Genomic DNA, 17,958 nt, shown 5'->3' with positions numbered 1-17,958 from the left:
TATATTGATATTTATGTGGAAAAGTAAAATGAATGTAATTTGAAGTACTTTGCACTGTTTGCACTCTGAATTAAATTCAAATTACAAATATTGACAGTAAGAGATCACTTTTCCTTAAAATGGTTTTTTGCTGCATTTTACTCAATTCAAAGTACAATTATCACGATATGATAAATGGAGAGTTCAATAATAATTATCTGATTAGGCGTAATCAGCATGGAATACCAAATGAAAATGGTATTTCGATGAACTTGGAATTTTTTTTAAAAGATGTTACTCACAAAATTGAAAAGGGGGAATTCGTCGATGTATTATACCCAGATTTTCAGATGGATTTTGAAAAGGGCCCATGCAGGAGCACATGTGATAGAATGTAATATACTGGCATAGATTAATGATTGGCAAACTGGCTGAACACGGAGTAGGAATAAACAGGTAATTATCGTATTGACAGACTGTTGATGAGTGGGTACCACAAGAATCAGAATTTGGACCACCCCAGTTCACAATGTCACTCAGGGCTGTTTCCAAATTTGTGGACGATACAAACTAAGCATGAATGTATGACATGAGGAAGATGTAAAGTGGCTTCAGGAGGATTTGAACTGGCTTAGTGACTGGGCAAGAATGTAACAGATGGAATAAATTGTGGAAAAAATTATAGGCTATCCACTTTTTGGTAAGAGGAACAAATGTGTGTTTTTTTCATGATAAGAAGTGGGATAATGGAAATGTTCAAAGTGACCTTGCAATCATAGTCAGTAAGTCACTGAAGGCTAACAAGCTGATGCAGCAAGCTATTAGGAAAGGCTACTGGAATGTTAGTCATTATTACAAGAGGATTTGAGTAGTGAAGTTTTGCTTCAGTTGTATAGAAAACTGGTTCGGTTGCTATTGAGTACTGTGTGCAGTTTTGATCTCTTTTTATAATAACATATGATTGTCACAAAGGAGAGCAATGAAGGTTCACCAGACTTGTTCCCGGAATAGTAGGACTATCCCATGAAGTGAGATTGTGCAAACTGTATTCCCTTGAGTTTCAAAGAATGAGAGGTGATCTAATTGAAAGCTGTAACATGCTTAAAGGGAAAGACACTAGATGCAAGTATAACATTTCCGCTGGTTCAGGAGTCTAGAACCAGGGAACATAATTTAAAAATAAGAGGGATGCTGTATAAGTCCGAGATGAGGAGAAACACCATTCTACTTGGAGGATTGTGAACCTTTGCATTTCTGTACCTCAGAATGCTGTGGAAGCTCAATCCTTAAGTATGCTTAAAGCAGAGATCAATAGACTTCTGATGACCAATGGCTCAAAAGGTTATGGGGATAGTTTTGAAGTGCTGAATTAGTCAATGGATTGAATGGTGTACTTCTGTTCCTGTGTTTGTAGCAATCTTAACAGTCTCTCAGTAAAGATAGTCTACTCCAGTATTAACTCAATTGACAGAAGCGCATGCACGCACTTTCACACACACACCACAATGATCTACATAGTTATTTAAATTCTGCAAGAACTTCATTAGCTTCATTTTATGCCAGATTTCATCACTGCAGAGTCCAGTGATCACCTACTCAATATAGGAAAAATAAAGTCACAAAAAGCCTATAAATTAAAATACATTGAGTTGCCTTGGATGTTTTCTGTCAGCCTTCTAAATGCGGAGAATGTCAGCTTATCTCTAAATGTAGTATCACATGAACAAAATGCTTGTTTATTTTTAGTTTGCCCCATGAGATCTATTGGACTTGAACAGCCATTTTCTGGTTCTTCTTATAGTATAGAAATATCTGTCCTTTATCTCAAAGTAGACTTTTTTGTGAAAATTAAAAGGGAATATATTATGCCAGTACTCCCTAATACTTATAGACATAATAACTATAACAATTATCTTATTAATGTGGGCACTACTAACTCTCTGAAGACAAATGTAAGCTAATAATCTTTTAAAGTAAGTGGATGGATCCAATTTCTATTTTCTTTGTTCCCAAAAGACAGACTTTCTTGTTCGTCACTGGTTCTACGTTTTTGTTTTAAATGACAGCAGCCAAGATTTTCTCATGTTTTGGCTGAAGACTCAGAAAGGCACAGCTGGAATTTGAAATGAAAGAGTACAATAACTTTTTTTTTAAAAAAAACTAGATTAGAATTAACCCTTTTTTGGAATTTTTCAGATCTGCACAGTCAATTGTTCACAGCTTTGTGAATATTGCTAAAGTTAATGCAGGCAATTTTTTTACTGCCCCTTGCCCAGTTCACGTTGCCAAACTGGGTGGCATAAAACAGTTACTAAATAGTTTTGCTGTATTTTTATGTGACTGAGCCTCAAATTCAGCAATGATTCAAACTTCATACTGCCGATGTCAGGCAAATGATAATTATTCCATTCATTGCCTGCCAGTTTTGGGCAGTGATTGAAACTAAAGCACTGGTGTGTCTCACTGGGTCCAATGCTCTGTGCAACAAAGCTCCACACTCACGTTCAAAATACGGAATAGGCATCTTCCATGACATATGCAGTTAACAGATTATCACTTGTCACCATGACATTGAATGAATGTTCGAACGTAGACCAAAAGCTTTTTGTTAATTTGACCAAAACTATTTCTATGTGGGGGATGTGGGGTGGAATTATAAGAGCAATTTAAACACATCAAACTGGATCTAAGCCCTCTAGTATGTGGACAGGAAACAATGGAAACAATTTGTTCCAATAAGCCTTGAAATGAGGAAACCACATTGGTTCCAATGTGATACCTCAGTCAGTTGGATCACAAGTTGGGCACATAGGTCAGCACAACTGATTCATATTAATTCTGGGTGGGAAAGTAAGAGAGCAACCGTATGGCTCATTGACCTCTGTGAGGTAAAAACAATGACTGCAGATGCTGGAAACCAGATTCTGGATCAGTGGTGCTGGAAGAGCACAGCAGTTCAGGCAGCATCCAACGAGCAGCGAAATCAACCTTTTTAGGCAAAAGCCCTTCATCAGGAATAAAGGCAGTGAGCCTGAAGCGTGGAGAGATAAGCTAGGGGAGGGTGCGGGTGGGGAGAGAGTAGCATAGAGTACATGGTTGAAGAGTTTCAAGGCAGAGGAAATGACCTGGGAGTTGCAGTGGGAGAGGGACTCCCTGAGATTTATTGACCTCTGTACCTAATTCTCTGGTATACAGTTCCAGAAAATAGGATTCCTTGACAGCAGTGGAGTGCAGCAATACCTCGGAGTGCTAAACATTTTATTCCTATGTATTGATGTTAAGACTCGAAAGAAAGCACAAAAAAAAGCAACGAAAATTACGCCTAAATGTAAATATAGCCATAGAGAATTAGTTTGTTCACTTTGTGTACCTTTGATTTAGAGGAGTTTTTTTGTTTTGAAAGGGGTGCAACTGTTGGTTGTGGTAGATAGACAGTTACAATTGGTAGAAGCAGAGAAAAGAAATGCAGTGACCAATTTCAGGCTTAAATCTGGGACATACCTGTCAGATTTCATTGACATTGAAATGCTATTTCTCCAGTACGCCACAATAGCTCCCCACTCCCCAGCTTGTATCCATCTTTAAAAAAAAAAAGCTTGTCCCTGAAGATGACAACTCTGAATTGAATGTCACAAATCTTTTTTTTCTATGTTATTTTGAATCCTGTTCACATGCATAGTTGGCTTAATACAATTTGCTGGAAGATAACAAAACTAATATTCCTTGAATATGTACTTCAATCTTTCATAAAATAATTGTTTTCCTGCTAATATTTTCTTCTTGCCAAAAGACCTGGGGCCAAATTTCATGTCAGCAGTATATGACTACAAAATTTGGTGGTATTGCCATTAATCTGATCCCTAGTAACTCCAGCATCCTAACTGACAGGGGAACCAAGGCACCAGGGCTTTTGCCCCCACCAGGATCACTTTAGTTGTTACACTGCCTTGTCTGGGGCGAATATCGCACCTTTGAGAGCCACTGACAGCATCACCATGAATGTTAACCATGAACTGTTATCCAGTGGGTCAGCTGTGGACCATCTAGAATGAGATAAATGGGGCAGGATGTGATTTTCATTGAGGGGGCTGCAACCTGGGTGTTGGAGTGAGGATGGGGTTTGACTGCAAGGACAGTGGGTGTAGCTTCTTTCATCTGCTTCCCAATACTGGGTCCATCAATCAGGCATAGTGTACCTGAGAAGAAAGGAAACCCCTTGGCCTGCCCCCTTTAGCCATAGAGTTTGCTGGATGGCATCTCTAGATAGCGAGTTGCCCATCCGCTACTGATTAAATCTCAGGAGAAATGGGGCGAGAGCTGCCATTTAAGGGCCTCAATTGGGCTCCAGGCCACCCACAAACCTTTCCAGCCCAGCTTTAATTGGAGGGAGTGGAGTAGGCAATGGGATCTCTACCACACACACCATTCCACCAATCTCAAGCAAGCATCAGCTATGAACTCACCCATGGCAGACTTTAAATTCAACCTATTGACTCCATTCTAGTGTGTAGAAACAGATTGTGCTCTGATGCATTGTCCATATGATATATCTATAGGAGAAAATAGTGAGTACAGGTAAACTGTTCATCCGTGGCGATTGATTGCAGCCAAGAATGTGCCTATCTAATGCCCTCACAGACAGACTTCCAGCTGGTTTGTGTGAATTGCACCAAGGGAAAATATTGCTGAAGCTGAAATTAAAAAATGGAAAGTGAAGCAGCATCTGTGTGGAATGAAATAGAGTTAACATTTTTGTTGATGATCTTTCATCAGAACTGAAAAATGTTCGAGATTCCACAAACTTGAAACAAGAAAAGGTCAAAGATCTGCCCTTTTGTTCTTACCCTAGACTCCCCATTACTCTGCTTCTGTATGTGTTTAAAACTTGTTACAATCTAATTTTTTCCAGTTGTGACTAAAGGTCACCACTTTTAACATTAACTTTGTTTCGCAGTCCAAGAAAACTACCTGACCCACTGAGCATTTCCAGCACTTAGTCTTATTTCTGAATTACAAACAGAAGTGACAATTTAGACACTTTTTTTTTCCTCATATGTTTGAGTAGTGTAAAGCTAGTGATTAATTTCCTGGCACTAATTCAGATGAATTGAGCTAAGTTTGAATTTAATGTGGGCTGTTTCTTCTCTATGCGGCTCAGGTACTCATGGTTATTTCTTGTGGAATATCTAATAAAAGATGTAGAGAACACAGAAAATTGTGAATAAAATTCTGCAATAAACACAGCAACAAACAATTCAATACCAGGTATACAAAGTACTTTTATTTGTTTACAACAGGCCGCAGAATGTTCTGGGAAGCTATTTATATTCCACTCATCCTTGCCAACGGCTGAAGCACCAGGCAAGTTGAAAAACAGAGATGACAGGAAGCTCGTGAACACAGACAAAGAAAAGGTACAGTTGCTGGAAAAATGCATGTTGGTAGTTGGTACCTTCCCTACACTATGGGCTGAACAATGTATCTGCACTCTTTTTATTTACTTTAGCCATAAGCATTCAAAAAACCTGCCCTCAAAATAAAGAGACAATTACTCGGAGTTTAAAGATACTTATACTTAAATCCCTACAGGTTCTTTTTCAACCACAGTCAAATTTCTATGAGACCTTGGCAAAGGACTGTGTAGCCAATAGCTGCTGTGTGGATGTATTTCTATTTCCAAACCAGTATGTGGACGTTGCAACCATGGGGATCGTGCCAATGTCTACTGGTGGCAGTTTGTACAAGTACAATAATTTTCAGGTAAAGTTTTGCTTTGTGTTCTTGATATTTAATTTGACTTTCTGCTCTGAATTCCTATTCACCATCATCCATCAAACCTTATATCTTATACCTGTTTTATTTGGAGGGAATGAGATAGATTGTAAGTTGCAGATCAGAGTCTGGGACCATATCAGTGCTAAACAGTGCACAATGCTGAATGTGTTAATAATAGCTTTTCAGTTTTCGAAGGTGAATTTCTCAAACTAATTTACTGTTAAGAATCTTCTTACAAAAGAGATAGACATGTGATCTTTTAAAATTCACTCATCAGATGTGCTCATCACTGGCATTTTTGTCCATCCCAGTTGCCCTTGTCCATATATATTTATATTGGGCGAGTGACACAGATGGCTTCTGATTTTAGAATTAAGAAAAAACCTGCCCATTACTATCCAGATGTATTTGAGCATAGATGTGGATGTTTTTGGCAGGGTCAGCATTTATAGCTCATCCCTATTGCCCATGAGTAACAAGCTGCCTGTTTGAACTGGTGTAGGCACATCCAGAGTTGTTAGGGAGGAAATGCCAAGATTTTGACCCATCAATAACAAAAAACAGTGACCACTTCCATTAGGATGGTGTGTGATGGTGGGCCCATGTGACGAACATTGTTATCCTTCTCGGTCGTGGAAGTGGGGATTTGAAATATGAAGTTGAAAAATCATTGATGCTTTGTTGCAGTGCATCTTGTAGGTTCTTTAAAATGCAATTGTGTTGCAACAGTGGAGAGAGTGGAGTCGCAGGTAGATAGGATAGTGAAGAAGGCGCTTGGTATGCTTTCCTTTATTGGTCAGGGTATTGAGTATAGAAGTTGGGAGGTCACATTGCGGCTGTACAGGACAATGGTTGGGCCACTGGTGGAATATTGCATGCAATTCTGGTCTCCTTCCTATCAGAAAGATGTTGTGAAACTTGAAAGGGTTCAGAAAAGATTTACAAGGATGTTGCCAGGGTTGGAGGATTTGAGCTATAGGGAGAGGCTGAACAGGCTGTGGTTTTTTACCCCTGGAGCGTCAGAGGCTGAGGGGTGACCTCCTAGAGGTTTATAAAATCATGAGGGGCATGGATAGGATAAATAGACAAAGTCTTTCCTTGGGGTCAGGGAGTCTAGAACTAGTGGGCATAGGTTCAGGGTGAGAGGGGAAAGATATAAAAGAGACCTAAAGGGTCAACGTTTTCACGCTAGAGGGTGGTTCCTCGCATGGGAGGAGCTGCCGAAGGAAATGGTTGAGGCTGGTACACTTGCAACATTTAAAAGGCATGTGGATGGGTATATGAATAGGAAGGGTTTGGAGGGATATGGGCTGGGTGCTGGTAGGTGGGACTAGATTGGGTTGGGATTGCTGGTTGGCATGGACGGGTTGGACCTAAGGGTCTGTTTCCATGCTGTACATCTCTATGACTCTATGATATGTGAAGCCAACCTGGCTGCCTTGTCCTGGATTAATGTTGAGATTTTTGTGTATTATTGGAGTTGTAGTCATTCAGATAAGCGGAAGGTATTGTTTCTTTTGGTGCGAAAAGACTTCATGTCGTTCGGAGGTGAATTAGCTGCTGCAGAATTCTCAGCCTCTGATCTGCTCTTGCTGCCACAATATTTTTATACCCAATCCAATTAAATTTCTGGTCACTGATAACTGCCATGATGTTGATGGAGAAGTATTTATTATTGGCCATTTGAAATTCAAGATCTGAATTGCCAAATAAAACATGAGACATTAAAAAAAGCAATTGGTTTAAAGGTGATATACTATAAATTTTTCGGTATAACAGAAACTCATTATCATCAGGAGTTTTAGGATGTAGGTTTTCCTTCCCACCTTTGGAGTAGTTGACAGTGAGTGCAGTATCAAGGAAACTGGCTGATGAGAAGCTACTTAACACTATAACAAGCATTACTTGGATGGAGATGGGACTTCCACCCTGACTTGGTAAGTCCCAGCACATCTGCAAGCATTCCCTAGACTCTAAATCCCTGAGTGTAGGAACAAATGGATCCCGCAGCAGGGAGTGGAAGTGAAGCCCGGGGTCCCACCAGGGTTGGAGCAGAGGGATGGTGGAGTTGGAGAAGAGGTTAGGGAAATAATGGAGTAGCCACAGATCTTCACCTTGTGTGGGCTGGGCTTTTCATGATAAAAGAAGACTGAGGATGGAGGTTTCCACTCGCCCAACCCCCCCAAGTGTTCTTCCACCCACTCCAGCCAGCCTGGGAAATAGAGGTTGGGTGGGAAACAGCCTGTAAGTGGCCTTTAGTTGACTCCTTAACGGTCTGAAAGGGGAAAGGGCAAATCTCTGCTCTACCCAGGCAAACATAAAATTGCAGAGAGGTCAGGGCCTGGTGGGAAGACCATCAAGGAATTTTATGGGCCCTCCTTCTGACCGCTCCATATGTAGGGCACATGAAGTTCTGCTCTGTAAATTTGAATTTGTTTCTTAACAAAAGTCTGTATTTGGCATTTGTTCCTACAAGTCAAGCAGTGCTGCAATTAGTAACTATAGTGCCATCAACTGGTCACAACAGTACAGCTCATGCTTTTCTTGTACCATTGTTCTTTGTCAGATTCAGACCGATGCTGAACATTTCTTGAATGACCTAAGGAAGGATATACAGAAGCCAATAGGATTTGATGCTATCATGAGGGTGAGGACAAACACAGGTGAGATTGCATTGTATGACAGTGTATATTCAAGTAAAAACAAAATGTTATAATAAGTCTAACAATACTGATCATCAGTGTTGCTTCCCCAGTAGCTTCGGGAGGGGAGGGGTGGAGAACGGGGGGCATTGTTGTCCCAGGAGGTGATCCTGCTAGAAACGCACCAGGTGATGTCTGAGGTCTCTGACAGACACAAGCTCCAGCAGACTTTCCAGTTTCCATCACCACGTTTGAAAGAAAAGTGGAACATTCTGTGGGGGTCATGTGGAAGTGTCAGCAGTGGCTCACTCGGTAGCATTCTTGCATCTGAGTCATAAAGGTTCCTCGTTCAAGGCCCACCAAGTCTTCTGCACTAAAATGCTGGTACTCCAGCACAAAGCAAAAAACAATGTTAGAGGGGGTACTTTTGGAGGAGATGTCAAACTGAGACCCTATTTGAATGCTGAGATCGTTAAAAATCTGTGACACTTATCTAAAGAAGAGCAGGAAAATTATTCTGGTATCTCAGGCAATATTTAATCAAAACTATAAAAACAGATTACTTATTCATTACTTCAAAGCTGCTTGCAGATATTTGCCAAATGCAAATTGCTGCTGCTTTCCCTCAGGTAGATCACTAGTTACACTTCCAAAATATTACAAAGGCTGGAAAGTTCTTTGAGACATTCAGTCATATTGAAAAATGCAATATAAATGTAAAGCTTTCCTTCTTTATTCCTGTTTGTCAGCATCATCTGAAATCAGTAATATAGTGGGCTTAAAAACTGCCTATTTTATAATTGCATTTATTCACAAAATTAGAATAATTGATACCATTTCATGGAAGTCATTTTGTGTATTGAATGCATGTCTGAAATTCTGAAATAGTTAGCTAGCCGTCAGTTTTTCCTTTTTGATTGCATAGATGGGCTCTTTAGAAGTTGTTTCCCATCTGCTCTTTGACCATCATTTTTAAGCACAAGGTCTAAGAACCACCTCCAATTGCTCTCCTGTGAAAAATGAGAAATGCCAGGTTCAGGGATGGAAAATGAGATTCGAGACTTCTTCCGATTTTCTCACCACTGGCAATCTTTCTGGTATGGCAAAATCTAGGCTTAGGGTTAAGAACATTTGAACCATCTGGCCCTTCGAGCCCACTCTGCCATTTAATAAGATCATGGCTGATCTTTTTGTGGCATCAGCTCCACTTACCCACCCTCTTGCCATAACTCTTAATTCCTTTACTGGTCAAAAAATTATCTATCTTAGCTTTAAAAGTATTCAATGAGGTAGCCTCATCTACTTCACTTCAACAGATTCATAACTCTTTGGGTGAAGATGTTCCTCCTCAATCTGTCCTAAATCTGCTCCCCTAATTTTGAGGCTATGCCCTCCTGTTCTAGTTTCAGTTGCTAGGGGAAACCTCCCTGCAATCCTCCCTGGATCATCAGTGTCAAATTATCACACAAGTGAATTGGAGAGATGTTTGGGTGAAATTTCTTCATAAAGAAAATTGTTGGAGCATGGAATTCTTTGCTACAAGGCATAGAGAACTTTGCATATATCAAGTGGAAATTAAATAAATGTGCAAATAGAGGAAAATACAGGGTTTGAGGAAGAGAATAAGATTGGAGCTTAGTTTAGGATTGCAAAGGACCAGCACAGACAACAAACCAAATGCACTTCTGACCTGCAAACATCTACATTACGATGAAACATTGAGAGCCAACAAAAATATTGTAAAATGTATTGATTTAGTAAACTGGAACCTAAATTTTAGAACCGAAAGAACAGCAGATGCTGGAAATCAGAAACAAAAACAGCGATACTGGAAAAGCTCGGCAGGTCTGGCAGCATATGTGGAGAGAAATCAGAGTTAACATTTGTGTCCAGTGACCCTTCAGAACAATTAGAAATGAGAAACTGGAGTTTATTTTGGCTGTGGGGAATTATTATATTGTTGCATATTAAAGACATTGTTCACCCCAAAAGATGGAAATGAGTATAACATTCAAAAGTCTTCAATATTTCTGAACAACAGTGTTAATAGAAAAGAAAATGGAAGTAAACTATTCTGACTAAATATCTCTGATTCAAAAAGTCCAAAATATTACTGGAATATGTTAAGGGCTAACAGATACATAACAAAAGTTTTGAAACAGTAGGAAGGTAATTTGAATGGTAAACCTCAATGAAATGAACATAAGTTTGGAAAATGCAAAGTTTAAAGTCAGATTTGGTAAGTTAATGCGTGACGGTGTCGCACAAATGCAGCATGATAATTATGAGAGCTAATGCTTACCTAGTATCTGTCAGTGGCCTGAATAAGACCAGGAAATTGAGGTTATAATTCCCTGAAGATCAGTAGTCACATAATGTTCAAGCTGAATGTGATCTCTGACTTAGATATAACAAAGGCCAGGAACCAGATCCCTAGCTTGTAAAACATTAACTTAAGGAATGTAAAGTAAATAGAAGAGGAGAATGCTTCAAAAAAATGAAGAGGATACATAGGACAACTTCATTATGGATGCCAAATATACTGAACAAATATCTCGAAATTTGAATCAAAATAATTCACCAACAAATTAGAAAGAAGATGAAAGGAAAATGTGTCGATACTAATCCTGTAAACACAGCAGCTTACTTGAGATGAAAACTCACCACTTAGTGATTGAAGATTGCATAACTGCCAAGAGAGAAACATGCAGGGACTGATAAAAGTGGAATTGACTAGGGTTTTCATCATTTTGTTCATGAATGTTAATTTTTCATTGTTAACCATGTATCTTGGATAACTTGTAACTGAGACATTTAGTGGGAATTAATTGTACGTAGTGTACATACTGGCTAGCCGTAGTCACATGACTACCACTTCTGCTGTAAGTTGCTTTCGGTTTCGAATGAGTAACCGTTAAGACCGTCATTTTACAAATAATCCATGATATGAGTGAATTTCATATTCAACTTGAGTGAATTTCATATTCAACTTGAGTGAATGAGAGGGGAATGAGTCTGAGATTTATTTTTATTAAACAAGCACATTGACTAGGATCCCATTTACCACCCCTTAACAAAAAACAGGAAATGATATCACTACAGGAAATGTTGTCACCAGCCTAAGGAAACCTAAACACACAAATAGAAAGTGGGTTATACCACCAGTACTTCACTGGAGGCTCCCTAATGATGTTACTTAGTATGGTGAAAAAACACCTGGAAACAAACTTTGCAGCTCAGCAAGTAAATTTACATCCATTACTTTTTATAATTTAATATAAGGACAATTGAGAGGGCATGAAAACAGAGCTGACTAAAATGAATTGGAAAACTGGGTTAAGTAATAAGTTGAAAGAGATGTAATGGCAGATATTTAAGAACATATTTCAGTACATATCCACACTATCAATGCTTCCAAGAAATAAGAAAGCTTTTAAGGGAAGGACCCGTAATCTGTGGTTAGCTAGAAATGTTAACAATAGTAATCATTCCTCAAGAAGAAAGGCACAAGTCAGGATTTGGGGCAGAATATAAAAAAAACAGTAAAAATTACAAAAAAAATTGAAGATCAAGAGAAAGCTAGTCATAAGTATAAAAACACATAGTAAAAGTTTATGTAAATATTTAAAAAGAGAAAGAGTTAACAAAGTAACTGTTGGTCCTATAGAAAATGAGTCAGACAAACTCATTTGGAAATTAAGAATATGGCTTATAAAACTAAGAATATAAATTGAGTGGGTATTTTGCATCAGTGTGCATTATAGAGAATACAGGTATTATTCCAGAAGCAACAATAAATTCAGAAATGGGAAAGAAGGTAAATTCAGGGAAATTGCAATGACTAGGGACATTGTATTCTGTAAATTGTTGGCTCTGCAGCTGATAAATGCCCAAGTCCTGATGGACTTCGTTCTCAGGTCTTAAAAGGAGTGGATAGTGATATCGTTGAGTGCATTGATATGAATTTTTCCAAACCTCATTGATTCAGGGATAATTCCATTAGATGAGAGGATAGCAAATGTAAGTCCCTTATCCAAAAGAGGAATGAAATGGAAATCAAGAAACCAGTGTGTCTTTGGGAAAATGTTGGAAACTATTATCTAAAAAACTAGGTGCTTGCTTACTTCAAAGTAATCAGGCAGATTCAGCTATGTTTTGTGAAAGGGACATTATGTTCAACCGTTTGTGTTCTTTAGAGAAAGTAATATGCTGTGGATAAAAGGGACAGGCAGGAGGCTGGAAGAACACAGCAGGCCAGGCAGCATCAGGAGGAGGGGAAGTTGATATTTCAGGTGCAACCCTTCTTCAGGGAACCAGTGGGTGTGCTGTATATATTTCCAGAACACATTTAAATAAGTGTTACATCAAAAGTTTATTGTGGAACTAATAGCTCTTGGTGTAGGGAGTAGCATAGTGGCATGAATCAAAGATTGGCAGGATACAGAAATCCGAGAGTAGGCATAAATGAGTCTGGTGTAGATTCATCTACAGTGCTGTTAGAAAGGCAGTACCAGAATGTTAATCTAGTGACCGTGAAGCAACCGCAGAAATCGTTCCAAGTCAGGAAGTTGTGTAGCTTGGTGCAGATATTTCAGGTCATGGTGTTCTCACATATTTGTTTTCTCTGTCCTTCTAGGTGTTTGATGTAGTCTGTTGCAAGGAGCTGTTGAAGGATGTTTGGCAAAATCTGTTGGAAGAAGTGAATTAAAGGGAGGGCACATAAAATCAGGGATGTTCAAGAGGCTAAATTGAAAATAACGCCTGGGGTTGTGAAAGCACTATGTACATAGAACATGGAACAGTGCAGCACAGTACAGGCCCTTCAGCCCACAATGTTATACCGAGCATTTATCTTAATCTAAAATCAATCTAACCAAACACACCCCTTGATTTACTGCCATCCATGTGCTTGTCCAGCTGTCGCTTAAATGTTCCTGATGTCTATGACTCTACTACCATTGCTGGCAGTGCATTCCACGCACCCACGTGAAGAACCTATCTCTGGCATCTCTCCATACCGTCCTCCAATCACCTTTAAATTATGACCCCTCATGACAGCCATTTCTGCGGAAAAGTATCTGGCTATCTACTCTATCTATGCCTCTCATTACCTTGTACATCTCTATCAAGTTACCTGTATTTCTTCCTTTTCTCCAGTATGAAAAGCCCTAGCTCGCTCAGCCTCTCTGCATAAGACAAGCTCTCTAATCCAGGCAGCATCCTGTTAAATCTCCTCTGCACTCTCTCCAAAGCATCTGCATCCTTCCTATAATGAGATGACCAGAACTGGACACAATATTCAAAGTGTGATCTAACTGAGTTTTATAGCTGCAGCAAAACCTCTTGGTTCATAAACTTAATCTCCCTGTTAATGAAAGCCAAAACACCATGCACCTTCTTAACAACCCTATCAACTTGGGTGGCAACTTTGAGGGATCTATGTACAGGGACCCCAAGATCCTACAGTTCCTCCACACTGCCAAGAATCCTATCTTTAATCCTGTATTCAGCATTCAAATTCGACCTTACAAAATGAATCACTTTGCACTTATTCAGGTTGAACGCCATCTGCCACTTCTCAGCCCAAGTCTGCATCCTGTCAATGCCTTGTTGTCACGACTGCAGATGCTGGAGATCAGAGTAGATAGTGTGGTGCTGGAAAAGCACAGCAGGTCAGGCAGCATCCAAGGAGCAGGAGAATCGAAATTTCGGGCATAAGCCCTTCATCAGGAATGAGGCTTGTGGACCGGTGGGCTGAAAGATAAATGGGAGAGGGGTGGGGTTGGAGGAAGGTATCTGAGAATGCAATAGGTAGGTGAAGGTGGGGGAGAAGGTGATAGGTCGGAGAGGAGGGTGGAGCGGATAGATGGGAAAGATGATGGACAGGTCAAGATGGCGGTGCTGGAGGCTTGGGATTTTGATAAGGTATGGGGAGGTAACTGGTGAAATCCACATTAATCCTGTGTGGCTGCAGGGTCCCAAGGTGGAAGATGAGGCATTCTTCCTTCAGGTCTCTGATGGTTGGGTTTGGCGATGGAGGCACTCCACTTGCATGTCCTGGGTGGAGTGGGGGAGGGAGTTGAAATGTTCACCCACGGGATTGGCTGGTGCAGGTGTCCCGGAGATGTTCTCTGAAACAGTCCTCAAGTTGGCGTCCTGTCTCCCCGATGTAGAGGAGAACACATCAGGTGCAACAGATACAGTAGGTGACATTTGTGGTACAGGTAAATTTCTGTCAGATGTGGAAGGATCCTTTGGGGCCTTGGATGGAGGTGATGGGGGGAGATGTGGCGCAGATTTGCCCTTCCTGAGGTGACAGAGAAAGGCACCAGGAGTGGGGTGTGGACTAGTTGTGGGGTTTGGATCTGACAAGGGAGTTGAAGAGGGAATGGTCTCTCTGTAACACTGATAGGGGTGAGGAGGGAAATAAATCCCTCGTGATGGGGTCTATTTGCAGGTGGCACAAGTGGCAGAGGATGATGCAATGTGTACAGAGGTTGGTGGGGCGGAAGGTGAGGACCTGGGGGGTTCTTGTTGCATTGGGAGGGGTTGGCTTCAAGGGTGGAGGTGAGGGAAGTGGAGGAGATGTGCTGGAGGGCATCGTCAACCACATGGGAGGGGAAATTGCAGTCTTTGAAGAAGGAGGCTGTCTGGGATTTTCTGTAGTAAAATTGGTCATCCTGTGAACAGATGTAGCAGAGGCAGAGGAATTAAGAATGTGAGATGGCGTTTTTACAGGAAGTAGGGTAGGAGGAGGTCTAGTCCAGGTAGCTGTGGGAGCCCGTGGATTTGTAGTGGATGTCTGTGGTTAGCCGTTTGCCGGAGATGGAGATGGAGATGCAGAGGTCCAGGAAGGGGAGGGAGATATCTGAGATGGTCCAGGTGAATTTGATGTCAGGGTGAAAGGTGTTAGTGAAGTTGATGAATTGTTCAACGTCCACGTGTGAGCACGAGGTAGTGCCGATACAGTCATCAACATAGCGGAGGAACAGGTGGGGATACTGCCGGACAAAGCTGTGGAAGATGAACTGCCCATGGCTACCCTTTTGGTTTGGAGGAAATGGAAGGATTGGAAAGAGAAGTTGATAAGGGTGAGGACCAGTTCAGCCAGGCAGATGAGGGTGTCAGTGGAAGGATACTGGTTGGGACGGCATAAGAGGAAGAAACGGAGGGCTTGAAGGCCTTCGTCATGGCGGATAGATGTGTACAGGGACTGGACGTCCATGGTGAAAATAACACATAGGGGCTTGGGAAAAGAAAGTCTTGGAGGAGATGAAGGGTGTGGGTAGTGTCCCAACTGTATGTGGGGAGTTTCTGGACTAAGGGGGACAGGACAGTGTCAAGGTGTGCAGAGATGGGTTCAGTGGGATCGGGGCAGGCTGAGACAAGAGGTTGACTGGGAAGTCAGGTTTGTGAATCAGGTGCTGCGGGGTTCACAGATAAGGAGGTTGGAGGCTGTGGATGGGAGATACCCAGAGGTGATGAGGTTGTGGATAGTCAGGGAGATGATGGGAGGCGAGGTCAAAGTTGAGGGGGTAGTAGGAAGAGGTGTCTGCGAATTGGCACCTGGTTTCAGTGATGTAGAGGTTGGTGTGACAAACTATCATAGCTTCCCCCACCTTGTCTGCTGGTTTGATGATTTTAGGGTGGGAGTGGAAGGAGTGGAGGACTGCATGTTGTAACGGCAGGAAGTTGGAGTAGGTGAGAGGGGGTGGGCAGGTTGAGGCAGTCTATGTCACAGTGGCAGATAGAAATGAAGCGTGCAAAGGCAGGTAACAGGCCAGCATGAGGTGTCCAGGTGGATGGGGTGTGTTGGAGGTGGAAGAAGGGTTCCTTGGTGCATGGGCGGGTGTCTTGATTATAAAAGTGGGCCTGGAGGTGAAGGCGGTGTAAGAAATGTTCAATGTCACAACGCATGTCGAACTCATTAATCCAGGAGCATAGAAGGATGAAGGTGAGGCCTTTGCTGAGCACTGAATGTTCATCTTCAGTGAGGGGGAGGTCTAGGGAATTGCTAAAAACATGGCGGGGCTGAAGCTGGGCGTGAGGGTGGAGACTGCTACTTGAGTGGGCGTGGTTATGGGGTCTGGAGTGACATCACCAATGGAAGTGATGCTCACCATGGGGACGGGAGTGGTCGCGACAGTGGTGCCTATGGGGTGGAAGTGATGTAACATGTGACATCAGCAATGTCACCGGCTGAGTTCCAGTGAGTGATGTTGGCAATGGAGTCATCCATGTTTCGGTGAGTGACATCTCTGGGGGTGGATGTAACTGCGGCGGCAGTAACTGAGGGGGCGGAAGTGACGTGCAGAGTAGGTATCGTGTCAGTGCCTGCGGTAGTGAATCCTGCAGCGGTTACTGGGGCAATCCGTCTTCCCGGCGATCGCGGAGCCAGCATGGTTGGCAATGGCTGCGTTCTGTGGGGCAGTGTGGAGCGGAAGAGACGTCAACATTCGCTAGTGCTGTCATGGCTGGAGCGACCGTGAGGCTAATGTTTGTCTAAGCAGTTCTAGAGGCCAAGAGAAGGTTTTGGAAGGGCTGAGGAAACCTCTGTATTGAGGTAAGTACATGAGAGTTTGTTTAACTTACATTCTTTTATGTCCGATATGGTGGAGGACAAGAGTTTGTTGAGTGTGTGAATTCTGCTGAGGATGAAAAACAACAGCAGACGTCCTTTGCAGGTCTGGGAGAGTGTGGCCCTGAGCTGAGGCAGGGCTGACTGCAGGGAGAGGAGGTGACGGTGCATGGCTGCGAGTGTGGAGCGGAGCATCCGGAAGGAGAATCATTTCTGAAGGTGCAGCGAGAGAGAGAGAGAGAGACACGCTGAGATCCTTGTAGAGAGAGGAGGAGAACTTCGAGGTAGTAATCCTTGGAAGAGGCTTTGCAGTAGGGTTGAAATCAGCTAGGAGAAAGTGAGGACTGCGGATGCCGAGATCAGAATCAAGAGTGTGGTGCTGGAAAAGTACAGCGGGTCAGGCAGCATCCGAGGAGCAAGAGAGTCAATGTTTTGGGCATATGCCCTTCGTCAGGAATGATGCTAGTGGGCTGGGTGGCTGAGAGATAAATGGGAGGGAGGTGGGGCTAGGGGGAAGGGAGCTGAGAATGCAATTGGTAGATGAAGGTGGGGGAGAAGGTGATAGGTCAGAGAAGAGGGCAGAGCGGGTAGATAGATCTCTCTCTCACTGCATCCCCCAGGTCATTTTCTCTGCCCTGAAGCTCTTCAGCCATGTCCTGAAGCAGACTCGCTACCACAGCCAAATCTCCTTCCTCAGTGCCTGCCTACAGAACCGACTGATCCCACATGGACTCCGGACTACATTCAGACCAACACAATTAGGACCTGAACAGGACAACCAGTACAGACTACAAAGCCTAAACCTTCAGAAATGGTTCTCCTTGCAGACACTCTGCTCCACTCTCGCAGCCATGTGCGGACACCTCCTCTCCCTGCGGTCAGCTCTGCCTCAGCTCAGGACCACACTCTCCCACACCTGCAAAGGACGTCTGCTGTTTTACATCCTCAGAAGAATCCATGCACTCAACAAAGGCTTTTTGTCCA

General features: G+C 42.2%; 1 protein-coding gene across 1 annotated transcript in view; it reads left to right on the top strand.

Moving 5' to 3' along the window:
- sec24d (SEC24 homolog D, COPII coat complex component) overlaps nt 1-17,958 on the top strand; it is a 203,998-nt gene that overhangs the window by 131,490 nt on the left and 54,550 nt on the right. The window contains exons 14-16 of the mRNA XM_043696761.2: nt 5,277-5,393; nt 5,569-5,739; nt 8,321-8,417. Of these exons, the coding sequence (XP_043552696.2) occupies nt 5,277-5,393; nt 5,569-5,739; nt 8,321-8,417 (385 nt within the window). The remainder of the gene's footprint in view (nt 1-5,276; nt 5,394-5,568; nt 5,740-8,320; nt 8,418-17,958) is intronic.

Source organism: Chiloscyllium plagiosum, unplaced genomic scaffold (assembly GCF_037043375.1).
Source record: "Chiloscyllium plagiosum isolate Xiang-an unplaced genomic scaffold, Cpla_swu_hap1 HiC_scaffold_1, whole genome shotgun sequence".
Classification (NCBI taxonomy): domain Eukaryota; kingdom Metazoa; phylum Chordata; class Chondrichthyes; order Orectolobiformes; family Hemiscylliidae; genus Chiloscyllium; species Chiloscyllium plagiosum.
This window is presented reverse-complemented; position numbering and strand designations above follow the sequence as displayed.